General features: G+C 50.3%; 8 protein-coding genes across 8 annotated transcripts; 3 read left to right on the forward strand and 5 right to left on the reverse strand.

Moving 5' to 3' along the window:
- Positions 1-465: 465 nt before the first annotated feature.
- On the reverse strand, positions 466-666 carry BDR25DRAFT_207453 (uncharacterized protein; the record flags this gene model as incomplete). Its single annotated transcript, XM_033684531.1, has 1 exon — positions 466-666. A coding segment is annotated over one exon (201 nt), but the record flags the coding sequence as incomplete, so codon positions are not given.
- Positions 667-824: 158 nt separating this feature from the next.
- BDR25DRAFT_5702 (uncharacterized protein) lies at positions 825-1390 on the forward strand. The gene has a single exon (XM_033698758.1). The coding sequence runs from the start codon at positions 959-961 to the stop codon at positions 1256-1258; it is 300 nt and encodes a 99-aa protein (XP_033554779.1). The 5' UTR covers positions 825-958; the 3' UTR covers positions 1259-1390.
- BDR25DRAFT_299678 (uncharacterized protein) lies at positions 1360-2668 on the reverse strand. The gene is made up of 3 exons (XM_033689210.1): positions 2587-2668; positions 2104-2526; positions 1360-2027 (listed from the first exon to the last, which is right to left on the reverse strand). The coding sequence occupies exons 2-3, from the start codon at positions 2425-2427 to the stop codon at positions 1524-1526; spliced, it is 828 nt and encodes a 275-aa protein (XP_033554780.1). The 5' UTR covers positions 2428-2526; positions 2587-2668; the 3' UTR covers positions 1360-1523.
- A 1359-nt stretch (positions 2669-4027) lies between these two features.
- BDR25DRAFT_308783 (dihydrolipoyl dehydrogenase) lies at positions 4028-8748 on the reverse strand (the record flags this gene model as incomplete). The annotated part of the gene is made up of 8 exons (XM_033691032.1): positions 4028-4119; positions 4171-4696; positions 4750-4971; positions 5023-5505; positions 5564-5851; positions 6007-6058; positions 6193-8551; positions 8688-8748. 8 exons carry the CDS (start codon positions 8746-8748, stop codon positions 4028-4030), a joined length of 4083 nt encoding a protein of 1360 aa, XP_033554781.1.
- Positions 8749-8872: 124 nt separating this feature from the next.
- Positions 8873-9637, forward strand: BDR25DRAFT_250340 (signal recognition particle, SRP9/SRP14 subunit). The gene is made up of 2 exons (XM_033686061.1): positions 8873-8956; positions 9013-9637. Exons 1-2 carry the CDS (start codon positions 8927-8929, stop codon positions 9412-9414), a joined length of 432 nt encoding a protein of 143 aa, XP_033554782.1. The 5' UTR covers positions 8873-8926; the 3' UTR covers positions 9415-9637.
- BDR25DRAFT_330555 (uncharacterized protein) lies at positions 9618-10542 on the reverse strand. The gene is made up of 5 exons (XM_033692540.1): positions 10444-10542; positions 10242-10352; positions 10113-10192; positions 9978-10064; positions 9618-9930 (listed from the first exon to the last, which is right to left on the reverse strand). Exons 1-5 carry the CDS (start codon positions 10512-10514, stop codon positions 9746-9748), a joined length of 534 nt encoding a protein of 177 aa, XP_033554783.1. The 5' UTR covers positions 10515-10542; the 3' UTR covers positions 9618-9745.
- A 212-nt stretch (positions 10543-10754) lies between these two features.
- On the forward strand, positions 10755-13116 carry BDR25DRAFT_250346 (asparaginyl-tRNA synthetase). Its single transcript, XM_033686062.1, has 3 exons — positions 10755-10954; positions 11041-12713; positions 12770-13116. The coding sequence occupies exons 2-3, from the start codon at positions 11113-11115 to the stop codon at positions 12894-12896; spliced, it is 1728 nt and encodes a 575-aa protein (XP_033554784.1). The 5' UTR covers positions 10755-10954; positions 11041-11112; the 3' UTR covers positions 12897-13116.
- A 2243-nt stretch (positions 13117-15359) lies between these two features.
- On the reverse strand, positions 15360-22922 carry BDR25DRAFT_321095 (uncharacterized protein; the record flags this gene model as incomplete). The annotated part of the gene is made up of 12 exons (XM_033691946.1): positions 15360-15482; positions 15541-15748; positions 15800-16399; positions 16449-16789; positions 16979-17072; positions 17268-19152; positions 20003-20203; positions 20366-21283; positions 21355-21438; positions 21792-21795; positions 21918-21921; positions 22258-22922. The coding sequence occupies 12 exons, from the start codon at positions 22920-22922 to the stop codon at positions 15360-15362; spliced, it is 5127 nt and encodes a 1708-aa protein (XP_033554785.1).
- Between the last annotated feature and the right edge of the window lie 217 nt (positions 22923-23139).

Here is a 23139-nt window from a genome sequence, read left to right on the forward strand (position 1 = left end):
CTCTGGAACGATGGGTTTCCGGCTATGCGGCCCGTGACTCTCCTAAGCGTCGATGAAAAAGCCATCACTCATTCTACGCATCTAGAACATGCCGGTCTAGAGCCGCCAAAAAGTGCATGCTTCTATGACAAGGTTTTGAAAGCCGCATTCAGGATCCAAAGGAGAAACTTAGACATGCGGAGGGCGAACCCCGGGATTTGGATAATTGCTCTTCAAAACTATGGGCCAAGTCCGATCCGAGCGAAAGCTGGAGTGGCTTACCTGATTAGGAAGGAAGGTATCTCAACCAATATTCCATATCTCTTGAAGCTGTAAAGTTGTACACAGAGTACGTATACAGGAGGATTTTGTAATGTTATAGTTGATCAGTAATCAGTTGATCCTCCACTATTTTTTTATCACCTATCTCATGCGCTTTGACCAGTTGAGTATACAGGCTGTATAGTCCTCTGGCGTAATTTTTGCTTACTCCTCTCGTAGGATCTGAACCATCTGATCGCGTGTATGTATATATTCTCTGCGCTTTGAGATACGCAGCTTCATAAGGCGCCAAACGTTCTTAATCGGGTTCAGAACTGGCGATTGTGCACGCCAATCCAAGCACTGAATTAGGTGTGCATCCATATACTTTCTAGCCGTTTTTGACCTATGAATTGGCGCATTATCTTGCTACCAGAGAACCTGCCCTCTCTCTTTATATAGTCGCTGATAAAATGGGATCCCTACATCGTGTAGTACCCAGCAATATTTAGCGGAGTTGAGTCGTCCTCCTGTGTCTGTGATGTATAAATCGGACTTGAAATTAAGAGGGATAACACCAATTACGCCTACAAAGGTCCTCCCACTCTTAAAGATAGGCTTCAAATTGCGACTCTCGTACGCTTCACCAGCTTGCCTACGTACCCAGGGTGATTGTAGTATCGACGCCGATCTCGAATGTTGATTCGTCGCAAAACGCATGACAGGTGACATCCTTCTCTATATCATACTGAATCGCAGGCGCGCTTTCTTGCGGTCGACGAAATCGTTGGTACTCAGCGTGGCCAAGGTTATGAGTTATAAGGAGCTCGAGGAGCCCCGAGCGAAGCGCGCTGCGAAAGAAACAGTTGTCACAAGCAAGGTACAGCGCAGGTGTAAGCGCAAGGGTGTGCTAGATAGTGATGCAGCAGAGTCTACGACTAAGGTGTCGCGCACCGGCAAATCACTGGAGCCATGGAAAGCTCTAGTGGCGCGAATGGTAGCTAGAGACTGGGGTTAATTTTCCGAAGACTTGTTAGAAACGGCCAGTTTAATCTTCTTTCACGCATAGATGTACATAACAGATCAAGACTAGGGAGTCGTATTCAAGCCATTAACCCAGCAATCCTAAGGTTGGTTGGATTGCAAAAAGCTTCCCATTTGGGTATAAGCTCAGTCTGGCTTCAGGAAGTGTCAGCTGCTGCCCGCGTACCAGCGCTTTCGCAGTGTCTACAGATCCAACAGAAAATGCTACGTAAACTCTTCTCGGAGAAGCCAGTGTGTGCTTATGCAAGGCCGAGCAGCTTTTGACGTCCCGTGATAAAATTATGAACATGCTTTTGAACCCTCTCGAATCGCATAAAGTTGCAGCTCTCACTTTCGAGGTGATTGAAAAGCGATGCCAAGCGTACGAACTGGTTGTTGCAGCTGCGGTTCGGGCAATGATACAGCTTTTCGCTATGGGCTGGCGAATTCAAGTGTTGGTTCAGTGCTCGGAGGGTATTATACTCTCGGTGGCAGAGGTAGCATTCGAAGCTAGAGCCATTCCATGTTGCACTTGTTGCAATATTCTGCGTGTCAAAGTCGGGGTAGGTAAGCAGCTTATTCGTGAATAAGCGATTGGGATCGCGCTGACTGATAGCCTGAAAAATCGTGAGATGGTTGACGTTTTTGGCTCGTGGGCATGAGCCAGTCTCAAGGTGGTGCGAAAGGCCGCTGGCCGAGGTCAAAGCTGCTTTGCAGAAGGGGCACGCAACGTTCTTGCCGCGGTGAGTGCTCGAATTGAGGTGCTTACGATAGTCAATAATACTCCACGCTCGGGGGAAAAGGTACAGGTCAGCAGTAAGGCGTGCGCGAAGAACATACCATCTTCAAGGCATTCTCACTTTGGAATGTTTTGCTACAATCGTGGCAGTAGTATCGCCTACGGTGGTCACAAGCGTCCATATGCTGATTGGCGGACATTTGGGTGTAGAATCTTTTGTCACAGGTTTCGCACTCGAATTGAGGCTCCCGGTGTCCCGTATCGTCCATGTGCTGGTCCGCTGATCGTTGAGTGAAGAATTGTCGATCGCATGTATCGCATTCGTAACGTGAGCCCCAGTGGCCTAGTGCGTTCATGTGCTGTATGGCAGCTTGCTGGCTGCCAAACTCACGATCGCATGTCTCGCACTCGGTTTCGTAGTACATGTTGAATCTGGCTTTTGAAGTTAGGTTAGATAGACAAAGCTGCAATGTGGCAGGTACAGATCGATGCGACACCGGTGAACGGAGAGGCTCCTCGAAAGACTAAGAACTAACGTTAGAGCGCAGGATTGAGGGAAGATGGGGGGCTGAGTGTGGGCGAACAGGCAGTGCGATGGACGGTTCACGTTGTTGCCTAATCACAGTGCCACAACAGGCGGGGTTGTTCTGTCCGATACTTGCACTTGTAGTAGGAAGGCAAAGGCACTGAGGAAGCAGCAATTGAGAATAGAGACGAATCCTTGAGGGGACTCAGGAGTCAGAGGGAGAGGTCATATGTGGGCCATCGCATGACTGACCATGGGTGACCTAACTATACACCAGGGGGGGTTCCTTATCTCAGCTAGCTCAGCCGGGGTGATGAAGAACCGAGAAGGCACAAGCCACCATGTATAGTGCTACTCTAAACAGAGTATAGCCTAGGGGCTCGCAGTTTCTAACTCCTGTACGGATTAGCTAGGGCTCTCTTATTAGCTGTCTAAAAAACATTTAGGTATAATTTTCTTTATAAATTAGCTTAACTATACTATATTTTATTTTCTCCATTTAATAGAGGGCCGGAGATCAACACGTATATATAGCTTGCCAATTGGCCACAGCGATGCATTGAGCATACGCTGGACCAAGTGACAAGATGTCTACATGCAGGATTACGAGCTAAATATTTGCAACTTGAGTCTGATTGGAGGCAGACACTGGCAGGGACGACGGCCGAACCGCTTCGGCTAGAGGGCTGGCATGATGCAGGTGATGGGGCTGAAGGATAGTCCAGTATAAGAAACGTTTCGCGTGGCAGTCGAGGTTTGGCGATAGAGCGCTTTCGTTTCACTACCAAGTAAGGTTCTTAGCTACAATTGCTGTGGCTAAGTACTCTGACACAGCCTGTTCTTGTCATGACAGAGGCACTGCGACCAGATCTCGAGCAAAGCCTTTGCCAAGCCCTGTACTGGGAATGCGGGGTAAAGAAGTCAAGACAGTGCTTAACTCGGGTTAGGTCCGCACATCTTAATATTACATAATAACATCGTTATGTCTGCTTTGTGACTTAAGATTGCCGCCTGTAACTACTGACCTTCGTGGCGGGTTTGCGTTGGCATCACGTCTATCAGTAATGATGGCTTAGGGCTAAGTAATAAAGTATTGCATGCCTTGTAGAATTGATTTGTTCGAATCTTAAGCAAACGATAAGACGAATGGCATTGCCGACGGTTTAAAGCACGTTGAGCGCAAACCACTCGACAAGGCAATAAGCCGGATATAACTTTTAGGTAAGGGCTGCAACATAGCTTAATTGCCAACTGTATTCAACGCTACTATTATTTTGATAGAAACAATGATTACTGATAGGCTGTCGGTTAGTTCGAAGTCAAGGTACTACTCTTCTATTCCAGGGCACAGTGTTTTCGGCCACACCGGGGGGGAGGTTCTTCTTTTATTGTGCAAGAGGCATCCTAGATATATTACAGGTACTATTCACACACTCCCGCTCGGAGCACAGAAAAATGTGTTTATGCTAAAACAAGACCCCAAACCAAGGAAACCAAATCTAGTAGTGGATGGCCTTGTCATACGTTGCCATCGCGGCCTCTTTGAAAGCTTCGGATAGCGTCGGGTGAGCGTGTGATGTTCGCGCAACATCTGAAGCAACGTTAGCAAGATAGGAACAGTAATAGATTAGAATGTACTTACCTTCTGAGCTGGCACCATATTCAAGAGCGAGGGTACCTTCAGCAATCATCTCGCCAGCATTGGGGCCAACGATGTGAACGCCCAATATCCGGTCGGTCTCAGCATCCGAGATGAACTTGACCATACCTTCACTGTCCAGATTCGTCTTGGCTCTCGAGTTGGCGGAGAAGGGGAAAGTTCCCACTTTGTATTTAACGCCAGCGGCCTTGAGCTCCTGCTCGTTCTGTCCAACCCAGGCAACCTCAGGGTGCGTGTACATGACTGATGGAATGGCGCCGTAGTTAACGTGGCCGTATCCTTTGGTGAGATATTCAACGGCTGCGACACCCTCTTCTTCAGCTTTGTGCGCCAACATAGGACCAAAGGTAACATCTCCAATGACTCGGATATGTGGAATTTTCGTACGGTATTCTTGATCGATGACAAGGCGTCCCTTCTCGTCGGTCTCAATACCAATGTTCTCCAGGCCCAGCCCGGCGGTGTAGGGTCGGCGGCCGATAGCGACGAGGACGACATCTGCGTCAAGCTACGCCTATGTAAGCTAGCATGTCCTAATATTCGCACACATGAAAAACTTACAGCTTCTTCCTTACCTCCTTTTGCAGCCTCTGTGTTGATCTTGACCCCCTCACCAGAATCATCACCACCCATAACCTTGGTATTCAACTTGAACTTCATACCCTGCTTCGTGAGCATTTTCTGTGTCATCTTTGCGATTTCGGCGTCCATGCCTGGTCCACCGATCTGGCCTAAGAACTCGACAACGGTAACTTCGGCGCCCAACCTAGACCATACGGAGCCCTAGCGCAACAATTAGCGGAATTCCTTCATGAACTACGAGGTTTATCCCACCATTTCGAGTCCGATAATGCCACCTCCGATGACAACCATCTTCTTTGGCACCTCTTGCAGCGCAATAGCACCGGTACTTGTAATAACCTTCTTCTCGTCAATAGTCAAGCCCGGGAATGGTGTAGCCTCAGAGCCGGTAGCAATGAAGATGTTTTTGCCCTTCACAGAAGTTTCTCCGCCATCGATGAGGTTGACTGCAACCGTGTGCTCGTCTTGGAAAGCACCGGTGCCCTTGATGTATTCGACGTTGTTCTTCTTGAATAAGAACTCGATGCCTTTGGTCAATCCAGACACGGACGTCTCCTTAGCCTTCATCATGGCCCCAAGGTTGAGCGCAACATCGCCGACTTCGATACCACGATTCTTGGTGTCGTGGAGAATCTGGTGGTACAGGTGCGAATTGTTGAGGAGGGACTTAGAGGGGATACAGCCAACATTCAAACATGTTCCTCCGAGACTGCCGCGCTTCTCGATGCAGGCGACCTAGAGCGAGAATAGTCAGACATTGTCCTTCAATGCCGAAGTTCATTTGTTAGCAAACCTTGAGACCAGCTTGTCCGGCTTTGATAGCTGCGACATATCCCGCAACGCCTCCGCCGATGATGACCAAGTCATTCTCTTCTGCCCCGCAATTAACATCTGACCATCGGGAAACCCGGGGATTAATGTGACTAACCAGCTTCCGAGGCGTATCCTCGTCGTACCCTTTCCTGGAAGTAGATGTTTGAAGCGCGGAAGGTGCTGTGAGCTCCTCCGGCTGGCCGCAGCAGTGCCTTTGGTGCGCGGCGCGGCACAATGGACCGGAACATGGCGCAACAGGAAGAGAGATCTAGAGGTTGGGAGAGCCGCGATTAGCACGGCGGAAAAGAGAAAAGAGGTCAATGGATGAGATGACGGAGAGCGAGATGTGTTGAGCTTTGGGACTTTTGCTGCCCGTTGAGCCCGGTTGATGCGGCTAGTGCCGGTGTGGCGCTTGTGGCTGACCAATTCACTCTTCCACTTGTCAACCCGCGGCTCTGGAGGTAATAGCTTGGACCTGTACTAATCATTATATTGCTATCTAGAAGTTACGAAATCCGCCTCGTGGTATTTGCGATCTATTCGGCCTCATTCAGATTTGTTGTGGTCAAAAGCCTCCTCAAGAGTTCACCTGCTGACTTGCATGCCCACCTGATAGTCTCCTTCTCGCCTTTGTTCGCCGCAATGTCTGTCTTGCTGACTACCTTTTTGAGGAAGTATTGCAAGCCTGTGACCATCTCTGGTTCACCGTCAGCTTTAATAAAGATCTCCAGCAGTCCCTTTTCGTCCCTGCCTTCCTTTGCTCCTTTCTGAGACTGGAGGATTACTGTGACAAGTATGATCTCGAGCAGTGTTCTCGTTTTTGATTGTAGGTATGGGAAGTTGAGTGTTTTGAGACTGCTTATAGGGAGTCCGCCACTGGCAATGAGGGCCCCGTAAAATTTTCCCAGGTTGACCAGCCTTCTCAAGGAGACATCATTGCTGATGCTATCGTTCTCACCGTCAGAACATCCATCATCGTCAGCCTCCTCCTCCTCCTTCTTCTCACCCAAACTCTTGAAAACATCCCATAGTGCGAATTGGAAACATTTTTTAAGTTTGTGCTCCGAGCAATACTTTCGAGCGATAAGGGTGTAGTACGGGTTGTAGCCCTTCTCGCAACCTGCGCAATGTACGATGACCCGGGGAATCTCAACCTCTTGAGACTTCTTCAGATTCAGCTTCATGAGACGCAGGTGAGCATCTTTGAAATCTGTAGCCGACATGATAGTGATAAAAATCGCTCGACGAATGTCTGTGTTCATGCGCTGCTCTCGGGCTAATTGAAGCAAGTCAACCTCGCCCTCGTCATCGAGGTCATCAGAAGCCGGTGGGTTCTGCCCGCTGCTCGTTTTCTCCTGTGGCGGAACACCATCTACAGTATCATTTCGCCAACTCGCCCCAATAAGCCACCATTTACCTTTCTTTTCAGCATCTCTGACATCCGCCAGACCAATCCGTAAGGGCTCTGTCCCTTTTAGATTGCGGGTATTCAGGGAGCCAAGCTGTTTCTTCATCCTGGTCGTATGTTCAGATACTATGGTTGACGCGGTCAACCCAGTCTTCATCCTATTGTTCTTGAGACTATTGATAGTCTCAATCATGAACCTGGTCCGTACAGGTAGGGTGTCTTCTCCAACCTCGCTGACTGACTTCTGAAGTAGTAGCACAATGTCCTTGAGCGATGTGGGGTCATCCTGCCGCAGCTGGGAGCCGGAAACTTTGATGATCCTCAGGAGCAACTCAGTGTTAATATCAGAGAGTTCATTCAGAAAGAGCTTGATGTAATCGAACACCAGATTGCTTCCGACAATCTGGAAGCTATAGAGCTCCGCAAGTAAAGATATGAGATTGGCTCCTTGCTTTCCCGTTCCCATTTTGTTTGCCTGGTAATGCGTGTCGAAATCCGTAACGATGCGTTCAACCATCTGGGCTCCGAAATCGGTTCCGATGACTTTGTAGATCGCAGCGATGAATCCCGCATGGAGAATCAAGAAAGTGTCCGGGAGGGAGGTGTCAGAAGAAACGATTCCAATGAGCAGATCCACAAATGTTGTGTTCACATAACCCCGAGCATTATTCTGGTAGACTTGTTCAACTTCCCGGAGAATTGTCAACATGTTCGCTTCCGAAAGCCTATTGAGAAGCCCTTGAATCTGCCTCCGAAGTCTCATAAGCGCTTCAGCATCCGATGATGAAGGCGCTCTCAGCGAAGGTGGTATATACTTAGCTACCTGCGGGGTAGTTGATGTGGCCGGGGCTATGTATGGGTTTTCCCTCACACGCGGCTCGGGGGCCTCATAGTCTTCATCGGAAGAGTCCTTCAAGCTCTCGCTTAGGTCCTCGTCTTCGTCTGATCCTAGCTCCATCGAGTCCTCGAGGTCAGAATCGAGGTCACTCGAACTCAAAGCTGATTCTCCCAAAGCTTTCCGTCTCTTGCTCGCAAGCCAATCCTCGTCTTCCGGCCGCTTGCGCTTTGGGGCATGACCGCCAGGATTATCCTCGTCGCTGTCCAATGCACCTAAATCCGCAAATAGATCATCCAATCCGTCATCATTACGAGCTTTTGACTTCTTGCCCTTGAATCCCAATCTCTTCTCGAGCGCTGCGATATCAGCATCATCTTGCGCCAGTCTGTCTCTCACTCCCCGGGAAATGCGAGGAGGCGGATATGGGGATGTTCGTTGTTCCGGTGGTGATTCTGGTTCTGGGAGGGACATTTTCAGGATGCCTTTCAGCGGTTTCTGAGCATCTCTTTTGACCGGGACTGGTTTAGTTGGGAGAGGTTCCTCCTTGCTGAACCCCTCCTCCTCATCTTCTAGATCTGGCTCATTTCGAGTAGAAAATGCGGCCTTCCGACCTTGGCTATGCTTCTTCTGTGCCTTCTTCTCCACCCGGTCCGCCTTTCGACGTTGTTTGCGGTTGAGTGGCCCGGCGCCTCCTCGCACAGCCTTGACTCGATGCGCGGGATCTACATCTGATTAGCAAGTTATTTGAGACTAAGATGCGATGCGCGGCAATACAATCGCACTGCTGTGTCGGTGACAGTCGTCGAGTTGGAGCGTAACCTGACGCATCCACAACCCAGGAAAAAAAAATTTGCATACCTCCAAACTGATCTCGGAGCTCCTTGGGCAACTTCGGGCCCCCAAACTGTCGCTGGCGCATCCTGTCGAGAAGAGGAAGTTGGTTGGGAAAAAAGTTGAAGCAATCGGAGGTTTTCTGTTTCCGCGCCCGCCCCGCACATCACCGAACCAGCGGCCCATCCCACCTTAATTTCACCACCACTACACCACGCCCCACCATTCACGAATGGAAGAAACGTCATAGTATCCGAGTTCACAAAATGCCCGGAGAACATATGAGCAATGATGAGGTATATCTAACCGTCTTCTAATCTCACGCCACGCCTCTAACCTTGATTGACCACAGTTCTTCGCAAAACTCACCAACCTTTTCGAACTCAACCGCAAGAAAGGACATGGCTCCGTCTACCTCACCCAGAAGCGCATGACCATACCCCCTGACACCGACGGTTCTTCTCCAGCCAAAGTCCTAGACGACCCATTATGGGACACGCACCCCGAGAATCCCCTTCCAATCATAGTTCGAGCGAATAACAACAAGTCGTCAAAGCAACCGGGTACAGACAGAGAAGACGTTAACAAGATCAAAATCTCGACGCTTGTACAGCCGGATCAACTAGATGCCTTCTATGTGCGCTATGCAGAGGTATGCAAGGCCGGGATGAGTGGACTGAAGAAGCGGGACAAGAAGAAGAAGAAGAAAGAGAAGAAGAAGAAGAAGGGTGGGGAGGGCGAGGCCAAAGGCTGAAAATGCTGGGGAATTGGTGTCGACAGATTGATTATTCGGACAGGATGGATCGGTATCACCGTGCAATTCTAAATCATGCACACTTCGATTGCGGCAACCGCCCAACGGGCCACTTTGTGTACGGTATATCCGTGGACCACAGCATTGCTCCAGGGGCATACGTCCAATATGCCCCCATTGCAGGTAGTTGGGGACGCTGAGACGCCAATCTCGATCAATCGAGGGTACTATATTATAGAATCTGGTCAAACTCAGACATAAATTACCAATTACAAAACCAAAAGCAGTCCCGGATTCCCACTTCACGATTCCTACAGCAGATTACTTCGAACTACGATGTCTCCTTCTGCTTCTCCTTCATTCTTTTGAACAACTTCAAGTTCAGTGGTATAGGTTGTCCCATCCACGTCGCTCGCTGTGTGTGATCCCTTTCATCATCGCCAGTATTTGGATGAATCAGTGCTGAGAGCGGCCCCCTGTTAATCACCAGCCATGGGATAAAGGCTCCAAATTGCTCTAAGAAAACTTAGCAAGGCCATGGCTCCAGAGCGGACGTTCAGTACCTGGTGTGAATACATTCACTTCAAACATGCCTATTGGGTGAGGGCCAATGGGCCTATCCCAGACACGATAAATACGAAGTTCGGGGACTATTCATCGGTAAGACAGCGAAGACGTAATCCTGTAGGGCAGCGTACACTCTCGACGGACTCGTTCCCAAAGCTCGGTTGCAAATTTTAACTCCTCGGCGTCGGTTTGGAGGAAGTAGACATGTATACTACAACCAAATCAGCACCGCCGTTACGTGCAAATAGAAGAGACTATACTCGAAGCCCCCACGCCGTCCATTGGTTATTGGCTCTACGAATGAGCTGTATGCTATGCTCTTCTTTTTACCGGGTAGATTGACGAATGATTTTCCATCCTCTGATATCTCACTATCTAGAGGTTAATTCCCCAGAGAATCTGGACCAAGGCTGAAACAAAGATCTTGTCGTGCTGTAGTGATATGAGAATGGGTGTACTGACTTTGAAAGTGGTGGAAGACCCTGGTAACCTTCCAAAGGCGAAGGATATGTATAGTAACTTGGATCTGACATGCTTGCAGCCACAGATATTTATTTAGTAGTTATAAACCGACAATTTAAATCCTCTTATATACCCTCCTTTCGGGCCTTAGAAACAGATTTCGTAAGCGCGGAATTGAACGCGATGATGCCACGGAAGCCGGAAATTGGTAATCTGACCTCTATCGGAATGATCAAGCAGCCGGATCTAGGGTCGCTCCGAAAGATTGAAGCATTCATGCTCCAACCCGGGACTCGGGAGTGGTTCTCTGTCTTGCTCCAAACACGACATTCACAGCGAGGTGTTCATGCGCCGCAACGCCACAAAGTTCATTGGTAGGAGCATCTGACCCTGTGCCCTTCTTTTAAAATCGGTCTAGTGCCTGATTCACAGCTCCAAGAGGTACAAGAAAGAGATTGTAAGAGCGTAGGGCCATGAAATAATCAGGACCAGGAGGGGGGTTCAGGAAACAGTAAGTGCATCACAGCCAGCCACATTAGAGTAGTTTTGTAGGCGCCGCTTGACTCACGCTCACCACCCCACTATGAATCATTTAAGAAGCTCTTAATTTCTTGAAGACAACGACAACACCACAACCTCAACGCACATTTCGGCCCAATTGCCCCCACCATGGCAGACCCGACCTATTATATCGATGAAGATGTCGGTGTAGACTCCAAAGCACAAACCGGCACTGAAGACCTTCCCTACAAGACTCTCGGTTTCGCTGTGCTCACCCATGGCGAGACTGCGAAGTTCCTCACACGCAAGAGCTTGAGCGGGGATGTGCCCGAGGGCTCGGATGCAACTTCGAGGCTAGAATGGAAGCCAGTTGCTAAGGCGGCTATGAAGAAGGCGATTAACTACGCCAAAGCCCAGCAGAAGAAGGCTGCCAGGGAACAGGAGCTGCTTGCAATGAGGATGAAGGAGGAAGCGGATCGAAAGAAGGTGCTTGACGAGGCAAAGAAGATTATAATTAAGGAGGACACAAGCTTACCCCATGCGGAGAGGATCAAGCTAGACGAGACAGATCCGGCCAAGGTCAAGCTGGGCAACGGCTCAGATGTGAAGGGTACTAGAGTTCGAGTGTTTGGCAGAGTACACCGTGAGCGGAGACAAAAAGAAGTCATGTTTATCACACTCCGAGACGGATACGGGTTTATGCAGGTCATCTTTACTGGTCCCCTCGCAAAGACGTACGATGCCTTGACGTTGACTCGAGAGACAAGCATGGAGATCCTCGGAGAGCTGAAGGAGGTTCCACCTGGTGCACATGCGCCTAACAACCGCGAACTACACGCCGATTACTTCAAGATCCACGCGGGATGCAAAGCAGCAGGCGGCGACGACGCCATCACCAATAGGGTATCAAAGGACACTGAGCACGCGACACTGCTAGACTTACGCCATCTCACCCTTCGAGGGGAAAACGCATCCAAGGTCTTGATCGTTCGGGATGCCGTCGAGTACGCGTTCAACATCGTCTACAAAGAGCTCCGCATGCGAAAAGTTAGCCCTCCAGCTCTCGTCCAAACCCAGGTCGAAGGAGGTGCCACGCTCTTCAAGTTTAACTACTACCATGAGGAGGCATATCTCACCCAATCCTCCCAACTATATCTCGAGACATGTCTGCCCTCAATGGGCGATGTCTACTGTATCGAGAAGTCATTCCGAGCAGAGAAGTCTCTGACCCGTCGCCACTTGGCCGAGTACTCTCACGTTGAGGCCGAGCTGGATTTCATTACCTTCGATGACCTCCTTGAGCATCTAGAACTAGTCATGTGTCGTGTTCTTGAAGTCACTATGTCTGATCCTACGGTCAAGCAGTACATCATGGACCTCAACCCCGAGTTCCAGATTCCGGAGCGACCATTCAAGCGGATGAAGTACACCGAAGCCATTGATTGGCTTGTGGAGCATGGAATCCTGAACGAAGACAACGAGCCGCACAAATTCGGCGACGACATTGCTGAAGCTGCCGAGCGCAAGATGACAGACATCATCAACCGGCCCATCTTCCTGACACACTTCCCAGCAGAGATCAAAGCTTTCTACATGCCCAAGGATAAAGATGATCCCCGAGTCACTGAGAGCGTGGACTGCTTGATGCCTGGCGTTGGGGAGATTGTGGGTGGTAGTATGAGGATCTACGATTATGATGAGTTGATAGCGGCATTCAAGAGAGTGGACATTGATCCTGCCCCATACTACTGGTACACCGACCAGCGAAAGTAAGTCCACGATACCCTCTCCCAGAGGTCCATGACAGCGGCTAACATAGTTACAGATACGGCAGCTCTCCCCACGGCGGCTATGGTCTCGGTCTCGAGCGTTTCCTAGCATGGCTTTGCAAGCAGCATACAGTCCGTGACTGCTGTCTGTACCCACGATATTTTGGCCGCTGCAAGCCGTGATTGATTTGCTAACGTTCACTCACTTTCTTTTTAAAGCCCTTTCCCTCCCTAAACCGACTTTTGTCTCTTTAGCGTATCCAGGGGTAGATCACAGTGGCGCGATACATAATGCTAGGTGGAATGACCACACTAGTTTCCCCATTTCCCTCTTCCGGACACGAGGCGCGATAATAGACAGATCATACCCAATCATTTCCTAATAAACTCATCCGTGTGTCTGTGTCTCATAACATAAACATCGTCCTCCTTCCGTGACTCAAATGTCCCCCGTTCCCTGCCCCACCTAATTTGCCTCACATCATATCATACCATCATATCATATTACAACACAGGCATCAAACATACTTAATATGTTGTTTGTCTGCCTTCAAGGCCATTGCTCACTGAACTCGGAGCCCTGGTGTGCCTGTCTTGCATGGATGACGTTGCCTGTTTTGGATGTGCGTGACGTGTCATTATGAGGATGAGTCTGCGAGTAAGGCTCCCCGTCAGCCTGGGATTCGTTGTGAAACATAGGGATGGTTTGGGAAGTAAAGCATGTTTGCGGCAAGGAAAGGAGGGGATTAATATCATAGTGTATGTTTTCTTCTCATCTGTGTGATCTGACTTGCCAGTGAGTGGCTCATATTGTTTCCTGAACAGGGCTGAGTTGGCGCGAAAAATTGGACCGCCCATGTTACGAAGAGTCTCCCTTGTAGATTAAGATGGTGCTACCGAAGAGTGGGCATTCTGATAGCTCTTCCAAATTTCTATTTCTACCTTCATGGCATCAAATCCAATAACAGACAAAGTTTCGATGACGCCACCAGTACCTTCTATCTTTACAGCGAGCTACATGATATATTGATACATCTGGCCTGCCCAGCCTCAGGCGGAATTATTTGCAAAAGCCTCGTTCTCTATTCTTTTTGGAGTCTGAATCGGGGGCGGGAAATATAGATTCGATAGTCTGGTCACATATCCCCGCCTCTATTCTACGTATATAAAACCGGAGAGAACAACCTATGCCAAAGAGAAAAGAAGGCTTATACACTCGAGTCTAGTTTTCTAGGGCGAAAGGATTCCGCCTTAGAGGCCTAATAAAAGCATTGCAATACCGTGTCGTAACCGTTTCGCCTTTCCGCAACTAGATAAACCGAAATAGAAGAAAGATATGTATCCTCTTTGGTGGGCACTAGGAAGCGCTTGCCATGCATGTATGTACAACTACCTATCTTGAGAGATGTGTCCTCAGTCCCTGCGTTAATTGGTTGTAAAAGTTCTGTGGCAATAGCACGATGACGTGTGCTTTCAATATATCCTGGAAAGCACGTGTTCAGTTCAAGGCACACATGAGGAGCTAATCGATCTCTCGAACTTCCCATCCAATGCTTTGTCTGGATACCTATTCATAAACTACGCCTCCTGGACGTGCCTCCGCCTTCCCCTCGGGCCGCCTCAGGCCTCGAAGAGCTGGAAAATTGGCTCGACTCTCAACGGTAGGCGAAGAAGACCAGACTATCTTTCTACTGACAATCAATCAAACTCAAACGAACGTCCATATACACCGAAAAACTTACGTTATTTGTCTCTCTACACCGCAGAAGATGTGACGAGAATCTGAACAAAGTCCTCCCTCAATTGCAAAATAACGAAGGAAATTTCAAGCTCAATCACCCATCTGTCATTCATATATTACATACTCTGTCGAGAAGACCTAAGCCAAGGGTATGCTTCTCGAGAAAAAGATTTCCATCCTATCCATTCTGCGTAACAAAACAGGCTCCGCTCCAGAAAAGGGGACCGAGTGGTCCTTTAAACTCCGTGATAAAGCTCCGTGATAAGGCTCCATGCCTGGAGCTACGCACTATCCTGCTGGGAAAGCCCAGAAAAAAAACTCCTCGCTATGCATGGGGTAGAGGGAAACAGCTCTTGAAACCCAGACCCGACCCAGACAGAGAAATGAGAGAGGAAGAAATCGCAGTCTAAAAACACATTGATGATGAGAAGAAACAGACCACGACCCGGAGACCAGCGCATAGTCTGCAGTGGTGAGTATGAAGCAGCGGGTGGAAACCCCACGACTTGGAAATCAGGGCACCCAGTATCCCAAATTTTTGGTGAAAGAGGTCTAGAGTTAAGGGTAACCCTGGGGTCTCAACCTCTCTTGGCGGGGGAGTCGGTGGCAATGAATTCAAGCAGTGGGTGAAGGTACCAGGACATAGAAACCAGCGCACACAGTATCTCAACCATATCCTGAGCGAGATCCGGGGTTGGGGGCAACCCCAACGTCTCAACCTCATCACGAGGGAGTCGGTGGCGTTGAGTAGGAGCTGGTGGGTGGGAAAGTGTAGGACATAGAAACCAGTGCACACAGTAGCTCGACCATATATAGCGAGGGAGGTCTGGTGTTGAGGGTAACCCAAGCGTCTCCACTTCGTTGTGTGGGAGTAGGTGGCGATTAGTAGGAGCCAGTAGGCGTGTTCAATTCTTCAGAGCACGATCGATCAACTCCTTAAGCTTCAGCAATTCGGCTCGTTTCTGCTCCGTAAGGGATCCAGGTCCAGCGTCAGAGATGGCAGTGACAACGTCGTTGGGGGCTTCGGCCTGTTTCACACGAATTAGCGCTGATCAAACAAGGCATGTGGGGCACAAGGGAGCTTACTGTGAGACCCAGAATCAAACCTTGGACGCTCGTCTCATTGAGTCCGATGTCCTCCTCTTTATTGGCATATTGCACGAGGTGAAGTGCAGCCTGCTGTGTAGCGATCGGCCTAGCGGCGAAAGCCTCAAGTGAAGCCTTGCGCTTCGCGACAGCCCTCACAGCAGCCTTCACAGCCTTCTTTTCAGCCTTTCGTTTCTCGATACGAGAACTAAAATAGAAGTTAGATAAGGAATATGATGAAATTTGATGGAAAACTTACTTCTTGACCCTGTCAATGAAATCAAGCACGAGACCTTTCTCAGGAACACGGAACAACTTGGCAAACTGATCTGTCTCTTCGTCAAGACCATCGCGAGGACGTGTCGAGAAAATGTAGTTGCCTTCGCCGTCTGTATCATCACCGTCATCATTGATGATCTCGATAAGCCCGTTGTTATGGACGCCACGTGAGAAAGCTGGTTCGTAAACGGTCGGGATCCTCGGCTTTCGGATCTTGCGGGCGACTCGGGTGACAGGGGCGACATCTTCCATCTCGATATCAACACTGTTGACAGTATTCAAATCATTTTGCAAAACCTGTCCGCTGCGAAGTTCGTGATCAATGTGACGTGGGCATTTCCAAGCGTCGCGATGCGTTGCCTCCAGACCTATGAACGGCGGGTTTGCGAGCGGCGGATCCAAACAGTCTAGGTGCCAGTGGTCCTGGCAAAAGTCACATTGGAGCATCGGTCGCTTGACAATAGCTCCTGGCGCAGCCCCAGCAGACTCGGAACACTTGACGCAAAGAATGGCCTTGTGGTTGGTGTCATTAAGCTTCACGTAATCAGGCTTCTGATAGCCGTAGCCGCTGCTCTTCGAGCTTTGTAACGTCAGTACCAGAGCCTGCAAAGGCTGCACAAACAACTTACAGAGGATATTTTTTTATCTGTTCGCCGTAAGAGCCATCTTCACGAGCTTCGACGCCTTCAAAGAAGGTCTGGATCTCAGTAGGAAGAGCAAAAGATCGCGTGTTCGTGCCTTCAAGCTTCTTGAACAGTGACACCAACGGAGAGAAGGATTCCACGGAGTCGTCGATACGCTTCTGACGCGCCTCACACTCGTGACAGAAGAAAGATCCTTCAGGAGCATCGATGCGCGGTGGGTCACAACAGAGGAAGTGAAAGACGCGTGGACATCCATCACAACAGATGAATTCACCCGTGCCTTTACAGGCAGCGCAATAGTCGTCGCTCTCTGAAGGTGGGGAGCCCTGTGACCATGTTAGTGGAGAGGATAAAGACGAATTTGGAGGCGAGTAAGGGAACTTTAGAGGAAGAGAAAGAGTTGTGAGAATCATGCGTGATGGAATGAAAAGGAATATAGGAATTTTGTTGATGTTTGTGGTGGAGGGAAGAAAGGATGATGTGGTTGGGTGCAGCGGGATTTGAGTGCCACCTACCGGCTCATTGTCATCAGGCCCCAACGGTCTCAGACCGCCACCACCACCCATATGCGGGATTCCAGCGATCGGTCCATCCCGATTTTTGACCGGCCTATGTGTAGAACCATGATTAGTCAAATGCCCTTGATACCAAATTGACAGTACTTGCGACATGAACACGTGGAAAACCAATGTAGGCCACACCCCTCGCACAGAAAGGGTGTCTCTGGCGAGGCGCAAGCGACCTCTAGCCTCCAAAACCGGGACAGAACTGATGGCAGGGCAGAAATAATGGAAAAGAACTTACGATCGCTTGGTCCTTGCAGATTGGCCGTTGGTCAACTTAAGTCGCTTAGCAGCTGGGCCAGGCACAGCTGGCGTTGTCGGACGCGACGGGCGGGCTGATTTGAGCTGTGGTGAAGGTAGACTCGGGTCGTCCTCGCGCAACCGCTTTCCAAGCGTAGCTGGGATGTGGATGGTATTGTTACGCGCTGGTCGACCAACACGGCGGACGCGGATTGTCTCGACAGGGGGCCCAAGAGCAAATTGTGATGAGGAGATGGACTCAGTCTCGTGAATCTCGTCCTCAAAACGAATGTCGGATACGGGCGGGTTGAAGTTTATACGAGACCGCTGACGATCCACCATGGCCTGTCTCTTTTGATGAAGCTCCTCCTCTTCAGCCAGCTCTTGCGGGGTTGGTGGATGCTTCTTTTCTTTCTTGCCGCTAGGCTTCGCCGAGTTTGCTCGTGCCTTCTTCCCAGCCCGAGCAAGCGCCGCATTTCTTCCTTTCTTCGAAACAGTAGCAGCCCCATTACCGTTGACCTGAGCTGACCCTGGTGGTCCATTCTGGACGATCTCCTCGTTGACCTCAGAAAGATCGCTGTCGCTGGCATCAACAGAGTAGGGACTTGGGGCATTCGCGGACGGAGCTTTAGTGGACGGTTCAGCTGAAGCGTCTACATCCGCTTCTGGTGAGGACGACTCTCCCTTGGTTACTTGCTGTTTTGGCGGCGACTTTGACGGTATTCGTGACGCTTGTGATGATGGTGAGCGCGTTGCAGTTAGTGCAGGGGCGTTATTGAGGGGATGAGGTGGTGCTTTAGCTGGGGACGCAACTGCAATTGAATCCTCGGGCATGGCTTCACCCGACATGTTCGGATTGACTGTCGGTGGTTGCTGTGGTGGGGTAACAGTGGTGTCGTGCTGCTCTCTAGCAGCTTTGAAATTTGAAGGCGAATTGACCGTTGTGTGTCTGCCAGTGAAAGCTGGAAAATTCGCTGGACGGTGAAAGGAAGCTCCTCGTACCTCCGATGATTGGCGTTCCCTTGCCTGAAGTTTCGCGCGTTTCTTTGCGCTCTTGATGTAAAGGCGGAACGCTTGGAACTGCTCCGGCGTAGAAGTTTGATGAATGACTGATTCTATGACGGACGCAATGTAAGAGTCGTTTAGGCTATCGTCGTGCATTTGTCGCAGAGCGGTGCCGATGTTCTGTTGAAAATTCGCGTTCGCTCGAGCGATGGCGTCGTTCACGGCTATCTGCATGCGCTGCCTGGTGGCGACGGCGACGTTCGGCGGAGTGCCCTGTGGTACTGGGTCGCGAGCCGGAGTTGACATTGTTTTGCTGATACCATTTTTGACTGGTGTTTTGCTCTGGATGGGGGTCTTGCTGCCGACAGGAGTCTTACTTCTCCTGACCGGAGCCTTTACAGCCTTTGGGGTTCCCTTGCTCTTTTTTGGCACATAATCGTCATCTTCCTCCTCGTCCTGTGTGGGAAGCACGGCCTGCATCTCTTCGTCGTCTGGCCTCTCCGAATCGTCCTGCTCAACCTCCGGGGCTGGCGTCAACTCTGGGGTGGACACACCCTCTTCGCCGGCCAGCACATTGCCGTTTTGGACAAAGAGTGAACGTCGGGTAGTCGGATCGCCGGACGCGCGAGCTCGCTGCCTTGCTTTTGCGGACGGGGGCACGCCGAGAGGAGCCATAGTCTCGAGGACGCCGTGTCGCGCGAAGCCGTGGTCTTCGAACGACGGAGTGGGATTTTTTAGCGGGGGTTCAATCCAAGAGTCCAGAGAGCTTTGGGTTTTGGCTTTCGTCGGTTCTAAGGTGGGCGAAGGCGCATCGTGAAGGTTGAGGGGCGTTGAGTTCCTCGAGGACTTGCGTTTCCGCAAGTGCGGCATGGCGACTGGAGCTGCGAGTTTGTAAGCGCGCCGCCCGTGGAAAATCTCTCAATTAACACTTACCACGCGTTCAACCGGAAATATTCGCGTACAAACAGCTCCGGCGGTGCGCACCCGTCTTGCCGCAGGGTGGGTGGTAGATTGATGTAGGAGGGTGGATTTGTGAAAGGAAGATGGAGATCAAGGACATCTATCTAGCGAGGTCGCGGCAGTCCGGATCCCCTGGCCGCCCAACCAAGGCAAAAATCTCGTGATAACCGCGGGCAACTCTATGAAAAGTAGAACCGAGTCGAAAGTTTGCCGCTGGAGGAATTCTGGAAAAGAAAGAAAAGTTTGTGCTGTGGGATGGCGGTGGTGACTTGAAGGCAAGTAGGCTCATCTTTTCACCTCCGCTCTCCGCGACAACCACCCTTCCCTTACGTAAGGCTGGGCCCGACTGATTGTTCACTCGAAGTATATTGGCAAAAAAAAAAGTGTCTCCATATAGAGAAAGGTATATTGCATGGCCACAATTGTTCCTCAGTCATACAAGCGCGAGCCCCGTGATTATATCCCCCAACCCCTGAGTACGGGTCTTCAGGTCCGACACTGCAGTCAACATGACATGAGAGATTCAGAATGACGTGAAGGTATCTGTTTATTTGAAAGCCATTAGAGGCACTATCTACCTACAGGGCTGGTCTACAGATCCACGAATCCGGGTTCAGACATAGACAGAACGCAAGCAGTGGAATGATCCAAGTGCCCCCTATGAAGTTGAGCGCAAGAATTCGAGCGCTTGAGTGCCGAGTGAGCCACGTACATTCCTCTGCTGGCAAGCCTCTGGTGATTTTGCTTGGTTGATAGTCTACTCCTCGTCACTGCTCTCCTCCTCTTCACTCTCGGCCTTCTTGGCGGCCTTCTTCTTCTTCTTCCTGTTCTTGTTCTTGGTTGATGTCTTGCCAATGGGCTGCTCCAAAATCTTCAGAACCTCCGCGTCGGTGATCTTCTTGTCGGTCTTGTACTTGGATAGATTAGGAGGAGGCGGTGCAGCCAAGCGCGTCATTCCGTTCTTTGTGATAGCTTTGCAAAAAAAAAAAAATTAGCCATCTGAACAATATCAAACGGGAATTTTAACCAGGGAAGCAGATGCTGAAAAGTTCAGCCATACAATGAACTGTACCAGTGGGCACAGCAGCCAGAAGCGGCCACGAAAAGCACGGAAGAAGTGAGCTATTGACCTACCAACAGTCGTGAAGAGCCTAGCGACAGGATCATTGTTCTTGTCACCAACAACCTCGTACTGACGGAGCACACCTCCTCGGACACATTCGACGACACCGACCTTGGCTGCCTTCTCGTCGTCCAGTTGCCTCAGACTGAAAGGGAAGGTTCCAAATTTCTTGACCACCTCAGACAACGTTGCCCTCGACGTTGGCCTCTTCAATCCATACGTAGTAGCTGTGCGGCGGTGCAGAGTGGGCCTGTTGCTAAGGGTCTTGACCTTGCCACCACCCAAGCTGACGCCCATCTCAACTCCCCACACTTCCCCAACCTCAGGCAGGCCTTCGCCCTTGACACCTTCGCCTGGTGCTAGAATGATCTTCTTCTTGGCTTCAATTTCATTGTGCTCGAATAGCCAGATAGTAGTACTCTCAACCAGATTGCAATCGTAGGCCTGTACAACCTTTTCCAGCATTTGCGTAATTTTACCCTGGGTATAAGGCTTTTGTGCTGCCGCCTTCTTCTGCTCCTCCTCCATGCCAGAAGCAACCAGACCCGGTGGAAGCATCAACCTCAACAACAACTCGTTTGCGTAGTATGTGGCTAAGAGAAGATCTGCCTCTCGACCAGAGATTTCGCCGTCAGTTTTCTTCTCGGACGGTATCAGGATGGAATCGCACACAATGGCAGGGAAGCCATCGATCTGAGCCCCAAGCTGAATCTTAATGCATTCGCCCGCCTTCAGTGTGGTAGCGGCCTCCTCGGCGTCTGACTTTAAGGGAGTGTATGGAGTGATGTATGAGTTCGGAGAGACGGTAGTGCAGTGGCCGATGCCCTTTGAGACCTTCTTGCCCTTGTAGACCTTTGAAACTTCCTCTTCGAGTAGCTTGTCGCCGCGTTCGCAGAGTTCCACAATATTGGCGCCTTCGACACACCATCCTGCAAGCGATCAGCCCACGGCTTCCGACCAATTCTCGAGTCCAACTCGAATGGCTCGGGGAGGGACGTACCTGTCACCTCTTGAAGTACCTTCTGAGAGATCTGCGCGGCTACCTTGTACTTGGTCAAGGTATCCGGGTTGGCCAGAGTGTAGTCTGTCGAGGTCAATTAGTACCGTGACTCTTCTGTCGTCACAAGCAAGACCAAGCTCCCAGAGCTGGGAGACCGGGTAAACGACTCTTATGGAGAAGGAGAGACTCGAGCGTACCAACGGTTGCTTCTTCTGCCATATTGATGGTTGGTGTGTTTAATGGCCGAAGAATTGAGGGCGGTACAAAAGGGAGTGAAGGTGAAGCCCTGTTGTTTTAACGTCGTGTGGCCCGCCTGCTGTTTTCGTGCCTGTAGTGCCCCTCAGCGGGGTTCTTTCCTCGCTTGGAAGCCAATGAATGCAAATGGCCACAAGGGAGACGATTCACAGATCACCTGCTACTTCACAAATAATGCCCACATTTCTGGGAGACGACAGGTGATGACATGCGGTGAACGCGCAATACCGCTCGCTGCTAGCTCAATTGCCTCGCTTCTACCACGCATTCGAAGTCATGCCACTGAACGGAACCTACCCACGACACACAGATCTTTCTTCAATATCAAATGCTCTTCCACCTTCTCACAGTCGACCAAAATCTCCTTGTTCATGATTAATTAACTCCAGGCTGCCTCCAAGATGTCGTAATATAATTCCCCAGCGCCAGCTTGGCCGTTTCCATCAAGCCCCTCATTCCTTCAAAACGCAGTCCCCAATGACCGCTCTATGATCACTATTATATACTCCGTCCTCAAACTTATTCGGCAGCACTGCATACGCCCTCGCCTCCCAATCCGCTCTTCCCCTCGGCCCTACAAAAACGTGATCAATTAACGTCTTCGTCGTGCTGTCCTGAAACCCTGTAAACGTATTCTTGTCTCCATACTTGACCGGCGCTAGATCGTTTACATCCTGTAGCGTCGAATTCTTCCCATTCAAGATCTGATACGCCGAGCCAGAGGGTTCGCTGTTCAGGTCGCCTGCCAGGAAAACGGGTACCGGGTCTGAAGAATTGCCCCCAGAGCTAGCCTGATCCACGACTTTGAGGATGAGCTTCGCGCTCTCCGTTCGACTCGTTCCCCCTTGGTCATCCAGATGCGTACACATGCCTATAACCCTCCTCTTGCTCTCCTTGTGCTGAAAGAAGCCCACGGTCAAGATCCTGATGGATGCCGCATCCCAGCCTTTAGAGGGCTTATCAGGGGTCTGGGAGAGCCAGAACGTCTTCCAAGACTCCAGTTTCCAGATCTTTGGGCGGTAGATAATAGGACTGTATTCGCCTGCCTCCTTTCCGTCGTCACGACCAACGCCGATATAATCCCATTCATAAGCCGTCTTGTTCAAACCGACCATGATATCCACCAGCTGGTTATGCAGAACTTCCTGCAGACAAATGAAGCTTTCAGGACTATACAGTGTATTGAAGCATAGCTCATTAAGGAGGAGCTGCCGTCGCTCTGCCCATGGTTTCTCGCCTTTAAATGGACTCGTAGTAGCATATCGGATATTATGCGTCAGGAGGCGAACCTGGACCTGTGCGTGGCTTTTCATGGCAAGTAGGAGGACGAAGAAAATTAGGTAGTGGAAAGTAGAGCGGTGCATTGTCGAAACTAAGACGCTCGCTTGAAGTGGACAACCTGGGCACGTGATGAAACCTGCTCTGCGTAATCGATTTCGAGCGAAGGAATTAGGGTGAGATCGCTCTGGAGACGGGAGGAACAGGAGGTGTACGAAAGACTGGTGACGTGGACTTGTACAATATAATGGA

This window comes from Lindgomyces ingoldianus (genome assembly GCF_010093535.1).
Source record: "Lindgomyces ingoldianus strain ATCC 200398 unplaced genomic scaffold BDR25scaffold_1, whole genome shotgun sequence".
Lineage (NCBI taxonomy): Eukaryota > Fungi > Ascomycota > Dothideomycetes > Pleosporales > Lindgomycetaceae > Lindgomyces > Lindgomyces ingoldianus.